Source organism: Clytia hemisphaerica, unplaced genomic scaffold, assembly GCF_902728285.1.
Source record: "Clytia hemisphaerica strain Z4C2 unplaced genomic scaffold, Clytia hemisphaerica genome assembly, whole genome shotgun sequence".
Lineage (NCBI taxonomy): Eukaryota > Metazoa > Cnidaria > Hydrozoa > Leptothecata > Clytiidae > Clytia > Clytia hemisphaerica.
In genome coordinates, this window is record NW_027104475.1 from 79,811 (window position 1) to 99,773 (window position 19,963).

At 35.5% G+C, this 19,963-nt stretch overlaps 2 protein-coding genes across 2 annotated transcripts; both read left to right on the top strand.

Annotated features, from left to right (window-relative positions):
• Nucleotides 1-5,101: 5,101 nt before the first annotated feature.
• LOC136821393 (uncharacterized) lies at nucleotides 5,102-11,971 on the top strand (the record flags this gene model as incomplete). The annotated part of the gene is given in 9 exon segments (XM_067077630.1): nucleotides 5,102-5,213; nucleotides 5,742-6,089; nucleotides 6,386-7,042; nucleotides 7,241-7,459; nucleotides 8,916-9,056; nucleotides 9,241-9,585; nucleotides 10,074-10,244; nucleotides 10,448-10,639; nucleotides 10,733-11,971. Coding segments are annotated over 9 exon segments (2,514 nt in total). The 3' UTR covers nucleotides 11,110-11,971.
• A 3,254-nt stretch (nucleotides 11,972-15,225) lies between these two features.
• On the top strand, nucleotides 15,226-19,564 carry LOC136821405 (uncharacterized). Its single transcript, XM_067077640.1, has 9 exons — nucleotides 15,226-15,370; nucleotides 15,568-15,588; nucleotides 16,085-16,180; nucleotides 16,367-16,735; nucleotides 16,919-17,224; nucleotides 17,886-18,005; nucleotides 18,107-18,322; nucleotides 18,740-19,006; nucleotides 19,429-19,564. Exons 1-9 carry the CDS (start codon nucleotides 15,286-15,288, stop codon nucleotides 19,446-19,448), a joined length of 1,500 nt encoding a protein of 499 aa, XP_066933741.1. The 5' UTR covers nucleotides 15,226-15,285; the 3' UTR covers nucleotides 19,449-19,564.
• The last annotated feature ends 399 nt before the right edge of the window (nucleotides 19,565-19,963 follow it).

Genomic DNA, 19,963 nt, shown 5'->3' on the forward strand with positions numbered 1-19,963 from the left:
TTCAGAATATTTTAGCATTTTGTGTTGGATAAAAATGATTCCAAGAGAAAGATAGGATTTCCAGTCGTAGATCAAAGGAAAAGCTAGAAAATGTTATATTTTTTTCAAAAACACCAAAAATCTCGTTTTTTCAATAAAAACACCAACGGGGGAGTGCAAAATAGCGTTTTAAGCCGATTTTTCTTTATTTTGTTATATTTTCTTATTCTTTTATAGTATTTTTAGCAGGAAAGTATTTTTGGACTTATTTTGACATAATTTCAGTGGTTTATAGACTAGTTTTTAATGAATTTTAAGTAAAAATACTGAATTTTGACGTAAAATCCCAACGAAGGAGGGTCATTATTCAGAATATTTTAGCATTTTGTGTTGGATAAAAATGATTCCAAGAGAAAGATAGGATTTCCAGTCGTAGATCAAAGGAAAAGCTAGAAAATGTTATATTTTTTTCAAAAACACCAAAAATCTCGTTTTTTCAATAAAAACACCAACGGGGGAGTGCAAAATAGCGTTTTGAGCCGATTTTTCTTTATTTTGTTATACTTTCTTATTCTTTTATAGTATTTTTAGCAGGAAAGTATTTTTGGACTTATTTTGGACATAATTTCAGTGGTTATACTAGTTTTTTTTGACGAATTTTAAGAAAAAATTGATTTTTCGCCAAAATCCTCCAAGATGGAGTGCGAAAAAAAAAATTTTCGACATTTTTGAATTTTTTTCTATTAACCCATTCTATTGACAGCATTTTGCATGAAAAATGAAATTCTAAAACCTTTAACTTTGCTGACAGTAAGCAATTTTCTAGAACAGGTAAAATCGAAAAAACACCACGACGGAGTGCAAACTCCAGCCTCGTTTGCAATTTTGTCCAGGATAGACTATTTAAGACCCGGGTTTCCATAATCAGCATAAAATTTCCGTTCCAATGATGTATAACAACCCCATTCACCTTTTGGGTTAACCAAAGTCGTCTATAACTCGACATATTGAATTCTGCTCCCAGACTAATAATTTCAGTGGTTTATAGACTAGTTTTTGACGAATTGTAAGTAAAAATACTGAATTTTGACTTAAAATCCCAACGAAGGAGGGTCATTATTCAGAATATTTTAGCATTTTGTGTTGGATAAAAATGATTCCAAGAGAAAGAAAGGATTTCCAGTCGTAGATCAAAGAAAAAGCTAGAAAATGTTATATTTTTTTCAAAAACACCAAAAATCACGTTTTTTCATTAAAAACACCAACGATGGAGTGCAAAATAGCGTTTTGAGCCGATTTTTCCTTATTTTGTTATAATTTCTTATTCTTTTATAGTATTTTTAGCAGGAAAGTATTTTTGGACTTATTTTGACATAATTTCAGTGGTTTATAGACTAGTTTTTGACGAATTTTAAGAAAAAACATTGATTTTTCGCCAAAATCCTCCAAGATGGAGTGCGAAAAAAAAAATTTTCGACATTTTTGAATTTTTTTCTATTAACCCATTCTATTGACAGCATTTTGCATGAAAAATGAAATTCTAAAACCTTTAACTTTGCTGACAGTAAGCAATTTTCTAGAACAGGTAAAATCGAAAAAACACCACGACGGAGTGCAAACTCCAGCCTCGTTTGCAATTTTGTCCAGGATAGACTTTTTAAGACCCGGGTTTCCATAATCAGCATAAAATTTCCGTTCCAATGATGTATAACAACCCCATTCACCTTTTGGGTTAAGCAAAGTCGTCTATTACTCGACATATTGAATTCTGCTCCCAGACTAAATAGAAGTTTCCAGGATAGGAATCCATTGTTTTGGTGCGAAATCAGGCTATAATGCCCAAAATGAGTATTCCGAAATTTCCAATGAGGCATCTATTCGAACGTGTCCTGAAAAGAGGAAACGCTTTTTGGATTTGATTTTTGGTGTAATTTGTAGCTAATAGATGGGGCTTGATAGGAATAGAAGTTTACAGGATAGGAATCCATTGTTTTGGTGCGAAATCATGCCATAATGCCCAAAATGAGTATTCCGAGATTTCCAATGAGGCATCTATTCGAACGTGTCCTGAAAAGAGGGAACGCTTTTTGGATTTCATTTTTGGTGTAATTTTTAGCTAATAGATGGGGCTTGATAGGAATAGAAGTTTCCAGGATAGGAATCCATTGTTTTGGTGCGAAATCAGGCCATAATGCCCAAAATGAGTGTTCTGAAATTTCCAATGAGGCATCCATTCGAACGTGTCCTGAAAAGAGGGAACGCTTTTGGGATTTTATTTTTGGTGTAATTTGTAGCTAATAGATGGGGCTTGATAGGAATAGAAGTTTCGAGGATAGGAATCCATTGTTTTGGTGCGAAATCAGGCCATAATGCCCAAAATGAGTATTCCGAAATTTCCAATGAGGCATCTATTCGAACGTGTCCTGAAAAGAGGGAACGCTTTTTGGATTTGATTTTTGGTGTAATTTGTAGCTAATAGATGGGGCTTGATAGGAATAGAAGTTTCCAGGATAGGAATCCATTGTTTTGGTGCGAAATCAGGCCATAATGCCCAAAATGAGTATTCCGAGATTTCCAATGAGGCATCTATTCGAACGTGTCCTGAAAAGAGGGAACGCTTTTTGGATTTGATTTTTGGTGTAATTTTTAGCTAATAGATGGGGCTTGATAGGAATAGAAGTTTCCAGGATAGTAATCCATTGTTTTGGCAGTTTTGGTGCGAAATCAGGCCATAATGCCCAAAATGAGTATTCCGAGATTTCCAATGAGGCATCTATTCGAACGTGTCCTGAAAAGAGGGAACGCTTTTTGGATTTTATTTTTGGTGTAATTTGTAGCTAATAGATGGGGCTTGATAGGAATAGAAGTTTCCAGGATAGGAATCCATTGTTTTGGTGCGAAATCAGGCCATAATGCCCAAAATGAGTATTCCGAGATTTCCAATGAGGCATCTATTCGAACGTGTCCTGAAAAGAGGGAACGCTTTTTGGATTTTATTTTTGGTGTAATTTGTAGCTAACAGATGAGGCTTGATAGGAATACCAATTTCCAGAATAGGAATCCTCTCCTTCAGCATGAAAAATACAAAAGAATTCGAATGTGTCGCTGAAAGTGTCGCTGAAAGCGAAAGTGTCGCTGAATGTGTCGCTGAATGTGTCGCTAACTTGACTTTGGTATTCCAGGAACAGGGACGAACTTTTTGATATGATATGATATATTTCTTTTTTCAGATCTATTTACATTTAAAAAATCCTAAGCGAAAAACAACCCTAAGAGGCTTTCCAGTTCGAAATGTTATAAGACAAACAAATCAATTTCTAAATCTACAATAGACAGATAGAAAAAAGAGAGAATAGTAAACAAACCAAAAGGAAAAAAACAGGAGCAAATGTACTCGCACCTAATACATGATTTAGCTAAGTAAAGCGGAAGAAGAGATAGAATAAGACGTAGAATAGAATAAGAAGGTACTTGTTGATTTAAAATTAATTATTGTCAACAAAAGAGGGGAACGATCTAAAGATTTAAGATTGAAGATTCAAGATACCTATATATATGTCGCCTGACTGTCTTGAATGACAGTCAGCCTGTCCCAAGCCAGGATAAAGACAGAGGGACCCAGAGAGGACTAATTACCTTTTCATTATAACATCGTCTCTCTAAGAGGAAAAAGAATTCGGCCATTCTTTGTTGTTTGTAGATCTGACAGGAGAAAACACTTTATTTTCATACTATATATATATGTTAAAATAAAGGAAGACACTTTTTCAGGTAAAATTTATCTATAGCCTTCCCTTCTTTCAGTTCTTCGCTCAACATATATAGTTATATATGTTTTGGCGAAAACGCGACAGTACAGTCTTTTGACTGTTTGAATAATACATCAACACTGCTCTAACTTGGGCCGTCTGAACTTAAACTTGTACATCAAGATTACGGGATTCCGAGTACGGGTCGATATTACTTTCGTTTTTAGTGGTTTCATTTTTGATTTCAACCCAACATCCTAGCAACGCTCGCCCATAGTTTAGGGGTCACTCACAAATCGATTTTAGGTTAGAAGAACGTCAATTGACGTAAATGGGTGGGTGGGTTTAAGGTTGTTGAGGTTTTTCAGAAACATCGATTTTTTATTCCATGCCAAATATATATTTATGTCTTTTCTTTGTTTGACGGCAGAAACGGCCCTTGAATTTTTGCAGATAGCCGTTCTTTATGTCGCTACATACTACGGAGATAATTAATTACGGGAATTTTGTGAAAAAGTTTAGAAATTATCTCCGTTTCTTTTTTTTTTCAAATATAAACTATGCAAGCTGTAGTGAAAATCAAGATGGCTGACGAAACAGCGATGAAGGCAGTTTTTATCGATTTTCGAGGATATCAAGGTGTTTGACGTTTTTGGGTGTTGGTGGGTGGGTCAGCTTTTAAAACGTCAATTGACGTTCTTCTAACCTAAAATCGATTTGTGAGTGACCCCTTACAGGAGGCCCTGAAAACCCGAGTTAGAAAAACTCGAGTTACAAAAACCTGAGTTACAAAATCCCGAGTTACGGCAAATGTGACGTCATAAGTCTCTCAAATTATGACGTCATAAGGAGACTTCTTAACTCGAAAAAGTTATTTTCTTTCGTTATGTAACTCGAATTATTATTTTAAAATTTTGTTTTAGAGTTACGTAACTCGAAAATAAACTTCAAATTCCAATTTTCAAGTTACGTGAAGCAGGCTTTTGTTTTTTGTGTAAGTGTAAACCACATGATATTGAAAAGTGATCTCTGAAAGGGACCTCCTAGACTTGAAAGAAGAAAGGCTGAATTTTCCAAAAAGTGTTAAATGTACATACTTTTGTGTTGTTAAATGTACTTTTTTGTGGTCTGCCTGTCAGCCACACATTTTACTCACACTTTTAAGCTTTGATATATTTAAGTTGAGTAAGCCAAAAAAAATCGTTCTTTTTGCAACAGGCAGGCTTGTCTTGCTGAAAATGATTCGATAATAAAGAAAGCCGATTTGAATTGATTTTTTGAACTTTAATGACAGAGAAAAAAAATACTCAATAAACGGTCCCTCTAATTTCTATTATACGTTCATGGTTCATTTTTATCTTATATTGTTTTAGTCATTCTGAAAACAAGGACATGAGTACCTATGATAAAGCAAAGGAACAATGTACCATCATGCGAGGACTTTTTTGAGTTGTTTGTTTGTCTATCTCACTGGATTGTCAGCAGGTAACATTTCTATTTAACATTTTCCTTTATTCATTATATGGTTTCCTTCCCTTAAAATTCAAAAAATAATTAGGTAAAAGGGTAAAATAATTGTTCTGTTTTAACTAGGCAGAGATTTTTATAATTGGAATTCTCAAAGCCCCTGCCTTCATGACCAAAGTATAGTTTTCCGATAGGGTGAAATCTTTCTCTCTTTAAAAATAAAGGACAATCATTTGCCGATTTTTCCAGTAAGTAGAGCGTGACCTGGGAAGAAAAAGAAGGTTTGAAAAGCCTTTATGCTAAAATTATGATTACTGAAAATGAGAAATGTATAAAGGTCAGCTTGGAAGAGTGGATCTTTGAGAAAAAATCAGGCAATGGATTTGAATTTAGAAGGATAAAGCACTCTTCTTGCTATATCTGATGTCTTATTCCCTTTCTTTGTTAGAAAAACATCTCTGAATGACCTGAATGAAATTATACAGTTTCGAATGCAAAAAGATATCACGAGACACATTGTGCCCATTTCATTTCGTTTCGTTTCAGATTACACGAAACCAGTCACAAACTTCCGTCAGTTGATAAATGGAGACAAACATGGATTTTGGGGTAATTTCATCTTCGATTCTAACAATACCATACAACTTTCTTGGGATCATGTCCATTTTTACCACGGTTATGAGCTTTATTGGTGGACGAACATTAATGGACTGAAGGGTCAGATCTATATCGATCCCACAGTGTTGGAACCATCGCGTCTGTACGAAGTTGAATATTACTCGTTTACTGAATACTCAAACAATTATGTTTACTACTTCAAACTCCAAGGATGGCTGTATGGTCGGGGCTATGGTGAAATGTCTAAAGTATTGAAAGCCTTAAAACCGTATGTTGGTAAGACTACCATGTTTTTAGATGATTCGATTCACTAATTCTAATCTTACTAGTAGGCATTTTTCCTTGGGCACATTAATATGTATGTATCCTCCTTTTTTGTTACAGCTGGTCAAGTATTTTTTTATATGAGCTTCCATTTTCGGTATTCTTTCAAAAAAAAACATGTATTGAATATCTGCCATGATTGAAAGGAGAACATTTTTTAGGGAGCACAAGTTCATACTTACCACCTTTCAATAATAAAGGTGCGTCAAGAAGCCAGTATTATATTGTATCATTCGGTCAACATTTAGGCCAACTGTTTCCTGTCGAGAATATCCGTCAACTTTATAATGGCGATAAAACTGCCATCCATATCGATTGGAAGCAACAACTATCACGCCTCACTTATGCTATCGATTTTTGTCCTAAATACCGCTGTAACTCTGATGAAAATACGAAGTCAAAAATTGTTCATGCAGTTAATGAAACCTTTATTGGTGGTTTGGAACATATTTTATATAAGATTACTGTGTATCAAGTAATCCAATATAACCAGTCACTTGGATTATCTAGTGATCAAATTGCAAAGATAAATCTTTTTTCAAAGATTCAGGCAAGCTCTGTCATCTTGAAAGCTGGATTCATCGGTCAGCCGTCTGCCGTGCAAGGTCTTGAGCAGTTGAAGAGTCAAAGTAACCAATCCATAACGTTGAGATTCAACATGCTCACTCATGGGCAAAATGGAGATGCAAAAGTGTTAGGTTATAAAGTGAAGGTTTATTTGAATTCTACTTTATTGAGATCGGGTGATTGCCAACGTGATCATGAAACACACTTTTGGGTGTATTGTTTTGTGGGTGATGTACCGCCATCAACTACTCTTGATGTTTCTGTTTATGGATACAACCGCTTCGGGGATGGTAATCGAAGACTTCTTATAGCTCAAGTTAACCAATCTATTTTTACCGGTAAATTTCTTACACATACGTATTATACCACTAATATTTATAACACCTTTTCGAAAACCCTCATTTATTGTTTGGTTTCATGATGTTTTTTCGAAAATGTTCTGCTCAATAACCTTCTGTCAAACACCAAGAAATTAACTTTTTCTTCTAATAAAATGAAGAATACTCCGACTATCGATATGTAACTTCTATTCACAGATCTTCCCAAACAAGTCAAAGATTTGATAGTGTCCAGCAACACTAAAGACGAGACTTCAATTAAATTGCAATGGGAGAAGATCACTATCCACGACGCTGGCTTGAATGTCGGTTTCTTCCACATCAAGAGTTACAAAGTAGTTTTATCGTCTAACGAAAACAACTGGGAAAAGGAGATTGGTATTAGGAACTGGTATATTTTAAACAGTACTCCTAAAGGTAAGCATCACATGTCGAATGCAAAATCTTCAACACACATAAGGTCTACCCTCCCCCCCCCCAGAAATTTGGGGGTACCTCAAAAAAAAAGTGTTAAAAAAGTTTTCTTAAATTTAGGGGCTACCTGATATGTTTGGGGGTACCTGCATTTTCACAAGTGTTTTTTATGAAGTCATGGTGGCCAGCGACCCTTGAATTCCCTGAAATACCCTTCCTTGAGGTGCAAGATTTATACTCTTGAAACCCTTGAAATGCCAAATTTTGTGGCCATTTTCCGCCATTTTCACTTTCAGAAATACAAAATTTTTCGTATTGCGTGGGATACAAACATAAGTGAATTAAATGAGAAGGCATACTTTTAGAACCCCTGAGATTCAAGGGGGTATTCTGACAGGTATAGAACGATTGGTACGGGTCCCGGTGGGGGGGGGACACTCGTTCTGAAATGGACTATACGTTCGACCCAAAATTGACTTTCAAAATCGGACTCTTACAGTGCAGAAATAAGCTATGAAATTAAACCGACCTTACAGTGCATCATTCTCTTCACCAGACCTTTTCATTGGAGCACCTTTCTTTAAAAAAGGTAACTTTTCATTTGAAAATTAAGTAATTAAAGGTAATTTGCTACCCTCACAGTCCAGGTAAAGGTAAAAGATACTGTTACAGTGCAGCACTGGTAAAAACCCCTACGGTGCACTAGCTGAACCTTGAAAAACCGAACCTTAATGCCGCACGTCTGGTAAGTCATTTACCTTGAGTACCCCCCCCCCCGGGTCTGTTACAAAATTCAGACCAAACAAATTGACTTCTCAAACAGAAATTTTAGCCGTTTTAGCAATTATTGGAGTATTTTGATCTTGATTTATCTTAAGCAACGTTAGAACTAAAAGTTGAAAATGTAGATAAAAGCAACTCAAGCTCAGAATATGAGTGTGTCCATCCGACAATAACATTGAAAATCTAAATTTTGCGAAAAATTGTTGTTAGAGGGTAGCTGATTCAAAAATAAGTCAACACCAGCCTTCTTTCCTACTTTTTAAAAAGCTCTCTAAAGTTTTTCAATACTGAATGAGCAAGTCTCTCTTGAAAGAAGTCTTACATACATTAAAGGAAGAAGTTTTGGCGGGAATTTAAATTGGTGGATGGCCGAAAAAGTTTTTTCAGAGGGAATTTTAATTCGGCGGTTAACTTGAAAAATTAAATTTAGCAATTGATTTTTGCTAACTTTTAGCTGCCTTCCAATGCCTATCTAAATAACTCTCATATGCAGAAAGAAATTAACCTGTTGGATGGACAAAAATGCAAAGACTTTCGTAAAAGGCCAAAATTTGCCTAACACAGGATTTCGAACTCTAGTCATTTAAATTTTTCCTTTAAAATTCACTGCCTGTCCTCTCAAAAGTCGGATGGTTTAGGCTTGATAGATGTTTTGTTCTCAACATTTCTATTGAAGGTGAAAGATACGTGGAAACAACATTTTCTGATTTGGAGAAGGATCGTTCGTACACTGTCAGTGTTTGTGTGATGACAAGGAGGATGGGATGTGGTCCTCCCTCTTACCTACACAACATTCGTACAAACTATTCCATTGACAGTAAGTTAACATAAGAACAGTAACGATCATTCTCAACGGTTGCCAGATACTTCTTAACTTTATCGGAATAAGATCTTAAGAAAAGTTATTTATATTTTGTATGTCCTAACAGTTTTCAAAGCTATAATTTAGTCTCAAAGCACATGGGTGGTTTTTAAGCTCAAAAATTCATCTTTTGTTTTAGTGTCAGCTTTGAGAATATTGTCAGTAGCTCAGTTACCAGAGCTTCGCTTCGATCATTTGAAACTTGAATGGAGGATGGAAGAAGAAGAGGGATTGTTACCTCTTGTTGGTGTTCTCTTCTCTCTGGAGTGTGAAAGAGCTTTCAACCGTCCACGCCACTTCAAGAAATTCGATGTTTTACTGAAAGACATCAATCGTGTAGACGAGATGACTTTTGAACATTCTTTTTCATTCGAATGTCACCATTTAGCCGGTGGCAGCATCGTTTTCGTTAAATATCGATCATACAACCAATATCGATTTTCCGAATGGAGCCCTGTCATTGAAGTAAAAACACAATTTAAAAGTAGGTCTTTATGTTTAACTGGGTAAATTTGATTCGGTTAAAATGAATGAGAATAATTTGAAATGTCTGAGAATAATTTTCAGTGGAAGCCTGTAGCTTCGAATAATGGTGATTTTATATCGTTGAAAAGATGTTTTATGAGTAGAATATTATCGAATGAAATAAAATATTGAAACTGAAGATATAAAAGCAAAATATTATCTCACATTAAATAACTTTGCGGATTTTAAAATAGTTGATCAGTCTCATCACTGAGCTCTATATACAGTGATATTCTACACGAAATTCCTTACCTATCTGCATCCTATCGCGGCCTTTCTACAGTCATTTTCACTGCAAATTATTTCGCTGCAGACTAAAGTGTTGTACGCGACCTGTATTTTTTGGCATAGAAATAAACCACCACGTTTAAATGCCTAAATTATCATAGAATTCAAAGAACTAGAACTAGAAATATCAACATAACTCTTTGAATTATCTTGCACTAGATTTATCGAAGCCGAGAGATTTGCACTTAGAAAGATGTACAGATCGTGTGGTGTTGACATGGAGTCAAATTGCTGAACCGCTTGATGGTTATTGTGTCAATTATCGTTCGTTGAGTGATAGGGTATGGCACTCATGTTGCATCCCTTCCCACGACCGTATGTTCTCTTACGGTATGTATGATATCATCTCCCCTATTTCTTCTAAATGAACCAAATTACAAATACATTGTCAGTAAATGTTTTTCCCTGGTTTCGTAAGGGTCGTAGACTGTGAATCCTTAGAACTCTTTCACTACACAAGAACTCTCACTTACCCTGACTTACTTAATGGATTTTCTCAATCACTCACTGAAGTGGTTCCTTGATTATTGCAGATTTCCACGGAAAGACAGTTCGATTCGAGCAACGTATCTTGGAGGACAAATGGAGGATGGACGGCAGAAGATACAAATGCTCACCGCCCGTCCCAGGGAAATTACAGTTCCGCGTTGCTGCATACAACAAATACGGAACAGGATATTACAAACAAACTGTATATGTTGGGTGTGGTGTTGAGCAGGAAACAGGTAAGAAAGTGCTCCTCTGTAACGCACAATGAGTGCATTGGAAGGGTTTTAATGGTGGATTGGTTGCGTGAACTTTTACCTCTTTTCTTTCAGCCACGACAGCTCAAAGATCGGAAAAGAAGAACTTCTCATCTTTCACACTTACCATCGTGTTGGCCTCATCTTTTGTGCTTTTATCTTTCGCTTTGATCGCATGGCGTGTCAAAAAGCGTCTCGCGGACCGCGTGGAGATTAATACAGTGGCGGCGCGTATTTTCGAAAGAGATCAACCTTTGAATGATGATGAAGATGAGGAGGAGGAGGAGGAGGAGGAGGTGAACGAACAATGGAATCTGATGAAACCTTTGAGATTACCTTCTTATAGAGAAACATTAGAACGCTTCAACACTGACCCTCCATCTTATGAAGAACCGGTGGAAAATGAAGTACCGCCATATTCGGAGCAACAAATTGCAGAACAATCTGTTTGAATTCTTCACAGACCTACATCGAAGGATGATGATAATGATGTTTGGATTTGCTTAAAGCTATCTACCAGACCCCATTACTCGAACAGTTGGAGAATCAAACTACTCTAACTTACTCGAACAGGTTTCAAAAATTCGTGAGGAGTTCGAGAAGTTCGATTGAAGAAAGGTTCGAAAAGCTCAATTGAAGAAGAGTTCGAGAAGTTTGACCAAGGAAAAGTCCAGGATAGTTCGTTCGAACTTTACTCGAACTTTTAACATACCTAGAGTTCGAGTAAAGTTTGAGTAAAATAGTGGTTCGGAAAGTTCCAGTGATGGGGTCCGGTATCTAGGCATATTATGTCACAACACATGTGTTTTGAACTGCTTAGGCCGTGATACTAAAGTAGAGCTGTCCACCAATATTGGTTATTCAATTGGCCATAGCTGAGATTGTGGTCGATGTTTACATATAATGGCAATATTCGATTCTAAACTTTAAAACGACAACTGAAATTTGGCTTGGAAAAATCAAGTATGATGAGTAGATGGAGTAAGACTTGAAATAGCAAGTCATTGAAATTAGCTAGACTTGTTATCAAGTTCCATTTCAAATTACCTTAAGTGTAAGTCAAACAGGGTGACTGGCTAACTGGCAAGTTACTTTTTCAGAATCGTAAAATATCTGATAGAGCTGCAAAATAACCCAATTAAAGTCAGAATTATATCAGGGGTGAATTTTGCGTCAAAATTTTGCCTGTCAGTGCTCCAAATTTCATTTGTAACGGTCCAATTTTTACGTAAAAGATAATATCTTACAGCGAGCGGTACGTTCCCATCGGCGTACTCTAAGGGGAGGTCCGAAATATTTGCAAAATATAATAAACGGGAGGGTCTGAATAAACGGGGGGGGGGCTTAAAATATTTAGAACTTTCCTTTTACCTAATTCATAATTACCTAATTAAATAGTTTAAGCCTGATTTACACTTCAACTCAAAAACAAAAAAACTGGAAAATTAATTAACGGGGGGGGGGGGGTCCTAATAAGAATGGGGGTGTCCGAGTGGGTGGGGACGTCTATACGGGACCTTAGAGTATTCCTTGTTTTATTACTTGAATAACGCACCTTTATATTTTTAGTAATTTGAATTTTGTATATACAATCAAAATCTTCCTTGAACTTTTATGTATTTTTATCAAATATAAGTACTTTTGTTACGTTGTGTAATTTTATGGGCTTTATATTAAATATCTGTATCCTTACCTTTGCAGTTGTAACCCTATTATTGGGGACCTAGATAGGACGGCAATTTTGAAAAAGTACGGCAGGATTGAACAAAAAGAAAGCCCTTTGGGATTTTTACATAATATTATGGGCTAAATTGAGGCATTTTCTCATATGCACAATAATAACAATAATGGTCGTGATATTTGAGAAAAAGGGAAATTGCCACGAAATCTTATAGCCACAATCGATTTGGAAGCGTTCTAATTTGGATTGGAAGGGTAGAGTTTTCATATGAGACTTAGGACTTCAGGATCTGAGGATCCAAAAGTTCAAAAATGGTCCAATAAGGCTCATAATATAGCCTGGGAGTCTATAAACCCGAGCCAAATTGAAATATCGGATTAAATTTAAGAGATGGCCCAAAATCGACTTTCTCGCCCGAACTCCAAATTTCGAAAAACGAGGAAATAAGCCTAATAGATTGTCAATAGATTTCGACCATGATTGCACCCTGTGACACGAAATGACCAATGAAAATGTTGAAAGTAATGGTTACTAACTTTTAATTGTTAGCAAATTCGTAATAATTCGATGGCCTAACAGGGAGAGGTACAAAATCTCTAAATCATGGGCGTACTTCCTTATCTAGTAATGATCCATATTTTGTCTCTCTCTGAAAAAAACTCTTTACATTTGTAAGAAATTGGAGAAAAAAATCCTGTCACATTATTAACCAAAATAATTTTCCCCACTTACGATAATCTGTAGTTTTTTATTTTTCTATTTTAGTAGTTGATAATGATTAAAAATTATTGAAGTATTGGCAAAGTGGTGTCAAAAGTTTATTTTTTCCTGTTGGTATTTTGCAAAAGGATGCAAGGGCCTTTATGTAACAAAAAAAAGAAAACCGTCTCAACATAGTGCTAATAATCTACCAACTAATTACTTGATAGGTTAGTTGATTTTCATTTTAATTGTACGCCAACTGTAATTGTACTTTGCATCCTCTGCTGTTGTTTCATTTTTAGTCTAGTAGAATTTCATCAAAAATAGGGTCAACCTAGAAAAATTTTTATAGAACGTTTCTATATACCGTTGGAAAGATAATTTTATCAGCTTTCGAATGCATGCGGGGTAGAGTCAAAAATTGACTCTACCCCTGCCTAATTCGAAAGCTGATAAAATTACCTATTCAACGGTATATTAGAAACCCTACAATTTTATTCAAAAATCTTAATGAAAAAAAACATTTTTTGTTGAAAAATTGTCATTTTTGATGACGTCATCGTCAATTTTGACATTTTTTGAATTTCTTAATTATTTAAGGCCAGGGCAAACCAATCCAACATTTCATCCAACATGATTTTCAAATGTTGGATTAAATGTTTGATGAAAAAACTTGCACTGGATGAAGCAAAAATCAAGGCCGGGGCAAACCGATCCAAAAATTTGAATTGACGCAAACCGGTCCAATATTTCATCCAACATCGAAAAAAGGCATGTTGGATGTAATGTTGGATCGGTTTGCCCTGGCCTTTAGTATCATATTTAGAAGCTTTCTACAAAATTTGAAGGCTGTATCTTGTTTCAATCCTGACTTAAGCTCTTTCATTGAATTGTGTAATTTTTCGTGTTGGATTGGTTTGGTGGTACTTTTTTCTTTATTTTTTTGAATATTCATTTTTTTCCAAGTCGTGTCGGATGAAATGTTGAAATTCAAAAAAATAAAGAAAAAAGTACCACCAAACCAATCCAACACGAAAAATTACACAATTCAATGAGAGAGCTTCTTTGATCTCGCCGCAAATGTTGGATGAAATGTTTGATGGCGATCAAACTTCATCCAACACCGTCCAACACGATTTTTTTCTTCTTTTTTTGAATTTTCATCTTTTTCCAAAAATTTGAATTGACGCAAACCGGTCCAACATTTCATCCAACGTCAGAAAAAAGGCATGTTGGATGAAATGTTGGATCGGTTTGCCCTGGCCTTAAAAACTCATTTTCGGTATTTTTGATTTTTACCACCTGTCACTCTTTTGTCCATAAAATTTTTCCCCATGACAAAAAAGTTGACTCTACCCCACATTAGAAAGCTGATAAAATTATCTTTCAAACAGTATATAGAAACCTTTTACAAACTTTTTTTCTATGTTGACTCAAAATTCAGCTGGACTATTTGTATGAAAATGTATCACAAAATAATGAAGCAAAAGTTTGACTACATAAAAGACAAAGCCAACCCTGACAACAATTCTAGTGAAATTGGCAAAATACCCTCGGAACCATGTAGAAAAATTTCTGTTATCCTCTGGTGTAGTTTTGGTAATTACTGTACTGTACTTTTCTTCCCCTGCAAATAACAGAAAATTCACTTTTTTTAAACTACCTCAAATGATCAACGATAGAAGGTCATACATGGTTATTTTCGTTTTTTTAAAGATTTTTCAAGTGCTTCAACAAGAACATTACAAGACAGGCTCGGTCAAAATACTCTACATTACATAACGTAAAGCGATGAGTTTATTAGTTGTAGATAAGGGAAAGTACTTTGTTTTGTGGTATCATTAAGAGATTATGACTATGAGAAATCAAAGAAGTTTTGCTAATTAGCGGCATACAGATATAGATAAGCTTTCTTAATGAGCAACATCTCCTATATAATTGTAAACAGTTCCCCTCTTCATTTATGCATTGGATGTTTATTGACATGAAAAGCTCACCCGCTTCCTGCAACACAATCTCCATTACAGTGAAGATCTCTTCTGTGTGACTTATGCAAATGGATAACCGGTGTGATCAATATTACGAAACAGTGACGTTTGGTGAAGAAAATGAAGGAAAGGAGAGCGGATGAAGACCTTATAAAGTTATTGAAAAGACCTTCAATCTCCTTCACTTGGGTTCGCCATTTGATATAAAATTGTTCGACACGTGAAAGCGACTATGCAAAAGAAATTGATATCAAGAGATGATCAAAATGGAGAAAGTATTGATACTGTTGGTTGGCTACTTGGCCTTAGTGGCGGCACAAGGGTTCGAACCAGAAGAAAGAGGTGATTCTTTTCACTTCATTCATTTTTGAAATAAAACTTAATCGACTTTCTGCATCATGTACACTTTGATTATTACCAATCAATTTATTTGTTCCTAATGTGTTATTAATTTTTGGATAAACTTTAACTTTCTAATAAAATTGTCCCGAGGGTTTCCAAATCAAATATACTAACCGTGCACCATTTACTTATTTTAGATGCGGCAACAATCGAAGAGGGTAAGTGTGCAACACTTTGTCCAATGCATTTCCATAAGTAGCGATCCATGCAAAATAGTAAAAAAGCAAGTCCGAAAAAGGGTTTCATACCTTGATAAATTCCAAAAAATCTATATTTCATGGACTTTGTAATTTAGAAATGACTAGATCTAAGGGTTCCATAGTTGAATGATACCTGCTTCGAAAAAAATTTCAGAGGGAATCTGATTTGGTGATGGCTGGAATAAATGAAAATTTGATTTTTTGGTTGAGAGATGTTATGCCAAAATCGTTTTGAATAAAGAACTGTTTTGAGCCCTTAAATAGTTAGAATTCAGAAAAATACATGAAATAAATTAAATTTGGCAGGAACTTGATCCAAACCCGCCGAATATTTTCTTACCGCCAATTCTTTTTAAAGATAACATTTATATTTTTTCACAACAAATCAATGTCCAAATGGTCATCAGTAAGTGTCAATTAAGTTTTCTTTCATTACATTTCTCTTTTTGCGTAGATATCCTGGCTGGAATTGAAACGTTTCAAGGCATGTTGGACGCATTCACTGCTGACGATAAGAAGATGCTCCGGGACGTCAATGATACACTCACAAGTTTGTATATCTTTTCTTACCAAGTTTCCCGTCTTTAGTACATTCCGCAGACTCGATATTTCTTGTAACCTGTTAGCTATTCTTTCTATATTAAAACTATTTTGAATCTTCTTTTCGGTGTTTCTCTCCCATTTTATGCCAATGAGAGAATGTAAACATCGTTAACCCGTCCATTTGTCTTTGTAGTGGAGAGGACGAAAGCTGAATTACAAGCATACATCAATCCAACTGGCGACAGTACATACTCCATTATTGCTCAAGTAATTGGACAAGCCAGCACTTTCATCAACGATAATCTTAAGAAAATGACCATCAGGTTCGCTTCCGAAGGGGGCTTTTTAAACATCTTAACAAAAGCTGATCGATTGGATCTCACCCATGATTTGGAAACGCTAAAGAAAGCCTTCGACGCCTTCATGGTTCACTACAACAAAGTGAAAAATGCTTTCGAATGCAAATTAGACAAGCTATGTTACGAACAAGACTTCCAAGCAGCTGAGGGCGAGTTTCACGTGCTATGGGAAGGTGTCGAAGACCTCAAACCAAAATGCAAAAGTGAGTTCGCCTGAAAAAAAGTTTTAATGCAGTGGGACCTAATTTCCCGATTTATTCAAATGAGCTCAAGCTTTAACCCAAACATTGAAAATTGAAATTTCTATATACCATTTCTTCATACCAGCTATCATGACCTTTCTAAAAGCATAAAAAAACGAAATTTTCTCTTTTGATCACTTTAAGCTTTTGATGCAACTTGTATCAAGAAGTTTATGGACTACAAAACTATGTTCGAGACCTTCGAATCAACGAAAATACCTCCATTGAAAGATTTATTGACATCTATCTGTGATAAAGAATGTTATGCAAATGAGGTGGAACGCTTCAATTATGAGAAGAGTTTGTTGAAATTGGATATCAGTGCCAGTGGTATGGTGGCTGCTGTCCAATTTGCTGTCAAACACGCCCTCGTCAAACGGCTCAACTCCATCACCAAGAGAATGCACATTCGAAAAGAAAAGCTCAACCTTCAAAAGTTGGCCATCGAAGGTATTTCTCTACAACATTATCCATTTCTGTCAAGTTTTTTTTATGTCGAGTTTTACCGTAAAAAGCACATGCCGAAATCATATATTCAGCGCGCAATCAACGCAAAGAAAAGTAACCATGACGACAATCCAAGATCTTGGATTAAGTTCAAAGTTGATTTTTATTCCCGTCGTTGAAAACACAACTGAAAATGTCATAAATGCTTTTTAAAAAAAGTCAGTGATAGAGAATCATAACATAAAGATTAGTCTATTATTTCGATTTCATTGAAGTAACATTACCATAATTAATAGTTTAGTGATCACTGTTATACATTTGGGGATCATGTAGAAGATTTCTTTTGAAAAAAACTTGTTTCAATTACACTGTGAAGTTTCTGGAGAATTCGTCAATAGTAAACATGTATACTGATACAGTCTGCTAGACATTAATATGGTAATATTTGCTCTTCGTCTTTGATTCTTTCTACAATGATTAGATTGACAAATGCGCGATAAAATCTTTTTACTTGGTCCTCAGAGGTTAATATGTTCTTTGAAAACTCAACCTCTGATACTCAGGGTAGTTGAGTTTTGATTATAGAAAAATAATTTCCTTTTTATCAAAAAGTAGTTTTGTACATGAAGGTTCGTATTTCACTTTCGTTTTCTTTGAACCATAGATGCTGAGAAGAAAGAGGACCTTTCTGCTGCTTTGACCGCCCTCAAAGCCTTGAAAGCTGCTGCTGAAATGGATAGCCAAGACTTTCATGAAGCCTTCTCCATGGCCATCGAACTTGAAGGTGCGACTGGTGACTTGTTTATTTAAAAACTAATCTAATTTAATATAAATGTAATCTTAAAATCCTTCTCGTAACCATTTTGAACATTCCTTTTTTTGCAGGTAAATTAAGCGAAGAGGATTTCAACCACATCATACGTCAAGGTAACGGAATGATTTACCGGATAAGCGGTATGCAATCACAAATCGACGAATGCATCGCTAAAGTGGAGAACAGTCACTCCTTCATCGCTTTCAAGATTGAAGTCAACGACAATGAAGCCGTCATGTTGACCAATGCTGAAAAGTTGAAAGAAAAAATCCGACGTGTCAAATCAGGTACATTTTTTTCTTTCGGTTTAAGCTATCCATTCAACAAGACGGAGATTAGAACAATACACCCTGTCTCACAGCCCCGGTGCCACATTTTTCTCAGTGTGGTCAAAAATTGCTATTGAAATTCCAATAAGCAATTGTTCCGAGGCTAAAGATTCCAAGGTTTTGGAGTGCAATTTTTAAAGATTGAATTTCCAATGGGGATGAAATCAAGGTCATTTTCACAGTGGGGCTGAAATTCCAGGTGTTTTCCCACCGGGAACGAAATTTTTGCCAAATTTGGCCCCAACCAACCGGTGGGGCTTGGGTCTCAGTAGATCTGTGACACAGGGGTAACAATAATCTGAATAATAGCATTATTCTAAGTTTAAAAAAGCGCTCTTCGTTGGTTTTAAACCTCTTTTAATTACTTCAAAACAGGAAAACACACTTTATGCACTGAACTTTTTGTGGACCCAGCTATCGACCAAACATTGACGGAGGAATTCGAAGAACTTAGAGCATCTTTTGCTGCCAGTGATGTGGAATTCAAGCATCTCAAAGCAACGTTGAGTAAAGACTTCAAAGAATTGTCCGAATTCGAGAAACTTCATGCTTTTATCATGGAACTTGAAACGAACAACTTGGCCGATATGAACGAGGCACAGAAATACAAGTATTTCTTACACGTCTACTCCAAAACTCACTGTAAGTCACTTCCAGTTAATCAATTACATTTTAATTAAATAAATCGATCCTTTCATACATCTTGAGTGAAAGATTTAATAACAGAAGCTGCTTCTGGTTCATTATGAAATTTATTTTTATTTCGAACGTTTCGGCCTCAACAGAGTACCATATCAGTAAAAAATGTATTGTGATGAAAATTCGCTATCTGCAAGCTGGAGTTTTTATAAGATGTTTCACTAATTGGTCATTTGAAATAATAAAAATAACGCGTTCTTTAGAAAAAGTAACAAAATTGTTTTATTACTGGTTAACGACCAACCAAATCAAACGAGAGCCTGTAAAAACTCCAGCTTGTCCCATCTGCAAAATGTACAAATTTAAAAGAAATTCGATTACATTTTGGATGTTTCTTAACAAAATTGTGTTTTTCTCTTATGCAGGTAACCAAGTCGACAAATAGTTGACCCAACAATCGAATAAGAAGAGGAACAAAAAAAACCTGCGTTCAAAACTTCACTATGTAATTTATTTTAAGTATTTTCAATTTTCCATCAAATATATTTTTACGCATACCAATTTATTATGCTTGCTCAAATTTAAATTCCCATTCAGTACCAAAGTCTTTCCTTTTTAAATATTTCCTATCTATATAGGAAATATTTGTTAAAACGGTAATTTTTCTTCTTCTCCTCCTTCTCCTTCTCCAAGTCTAACGCCGGTTTTGGACAATTTCGTGAGTTTTTACATGAGTCTCTTTTTAAATTAATCTCCGGCGGTAAAAACAGTAGGATGTTCTTTTTTCGAGGCAATAGACGTCATTTTTTCAAGAAAAGTCTGTGGTAAATATCCGTACGGTGCTCTATTCTCCTTGTCGATCGGGCAACGTCGGCCGTTTCAGAAGCGTATTGTTGATCGGACCATACTGCTTTGTTTCTAACTGTCAAAACAAAGATGGCAGAAAATAGACTACAATGA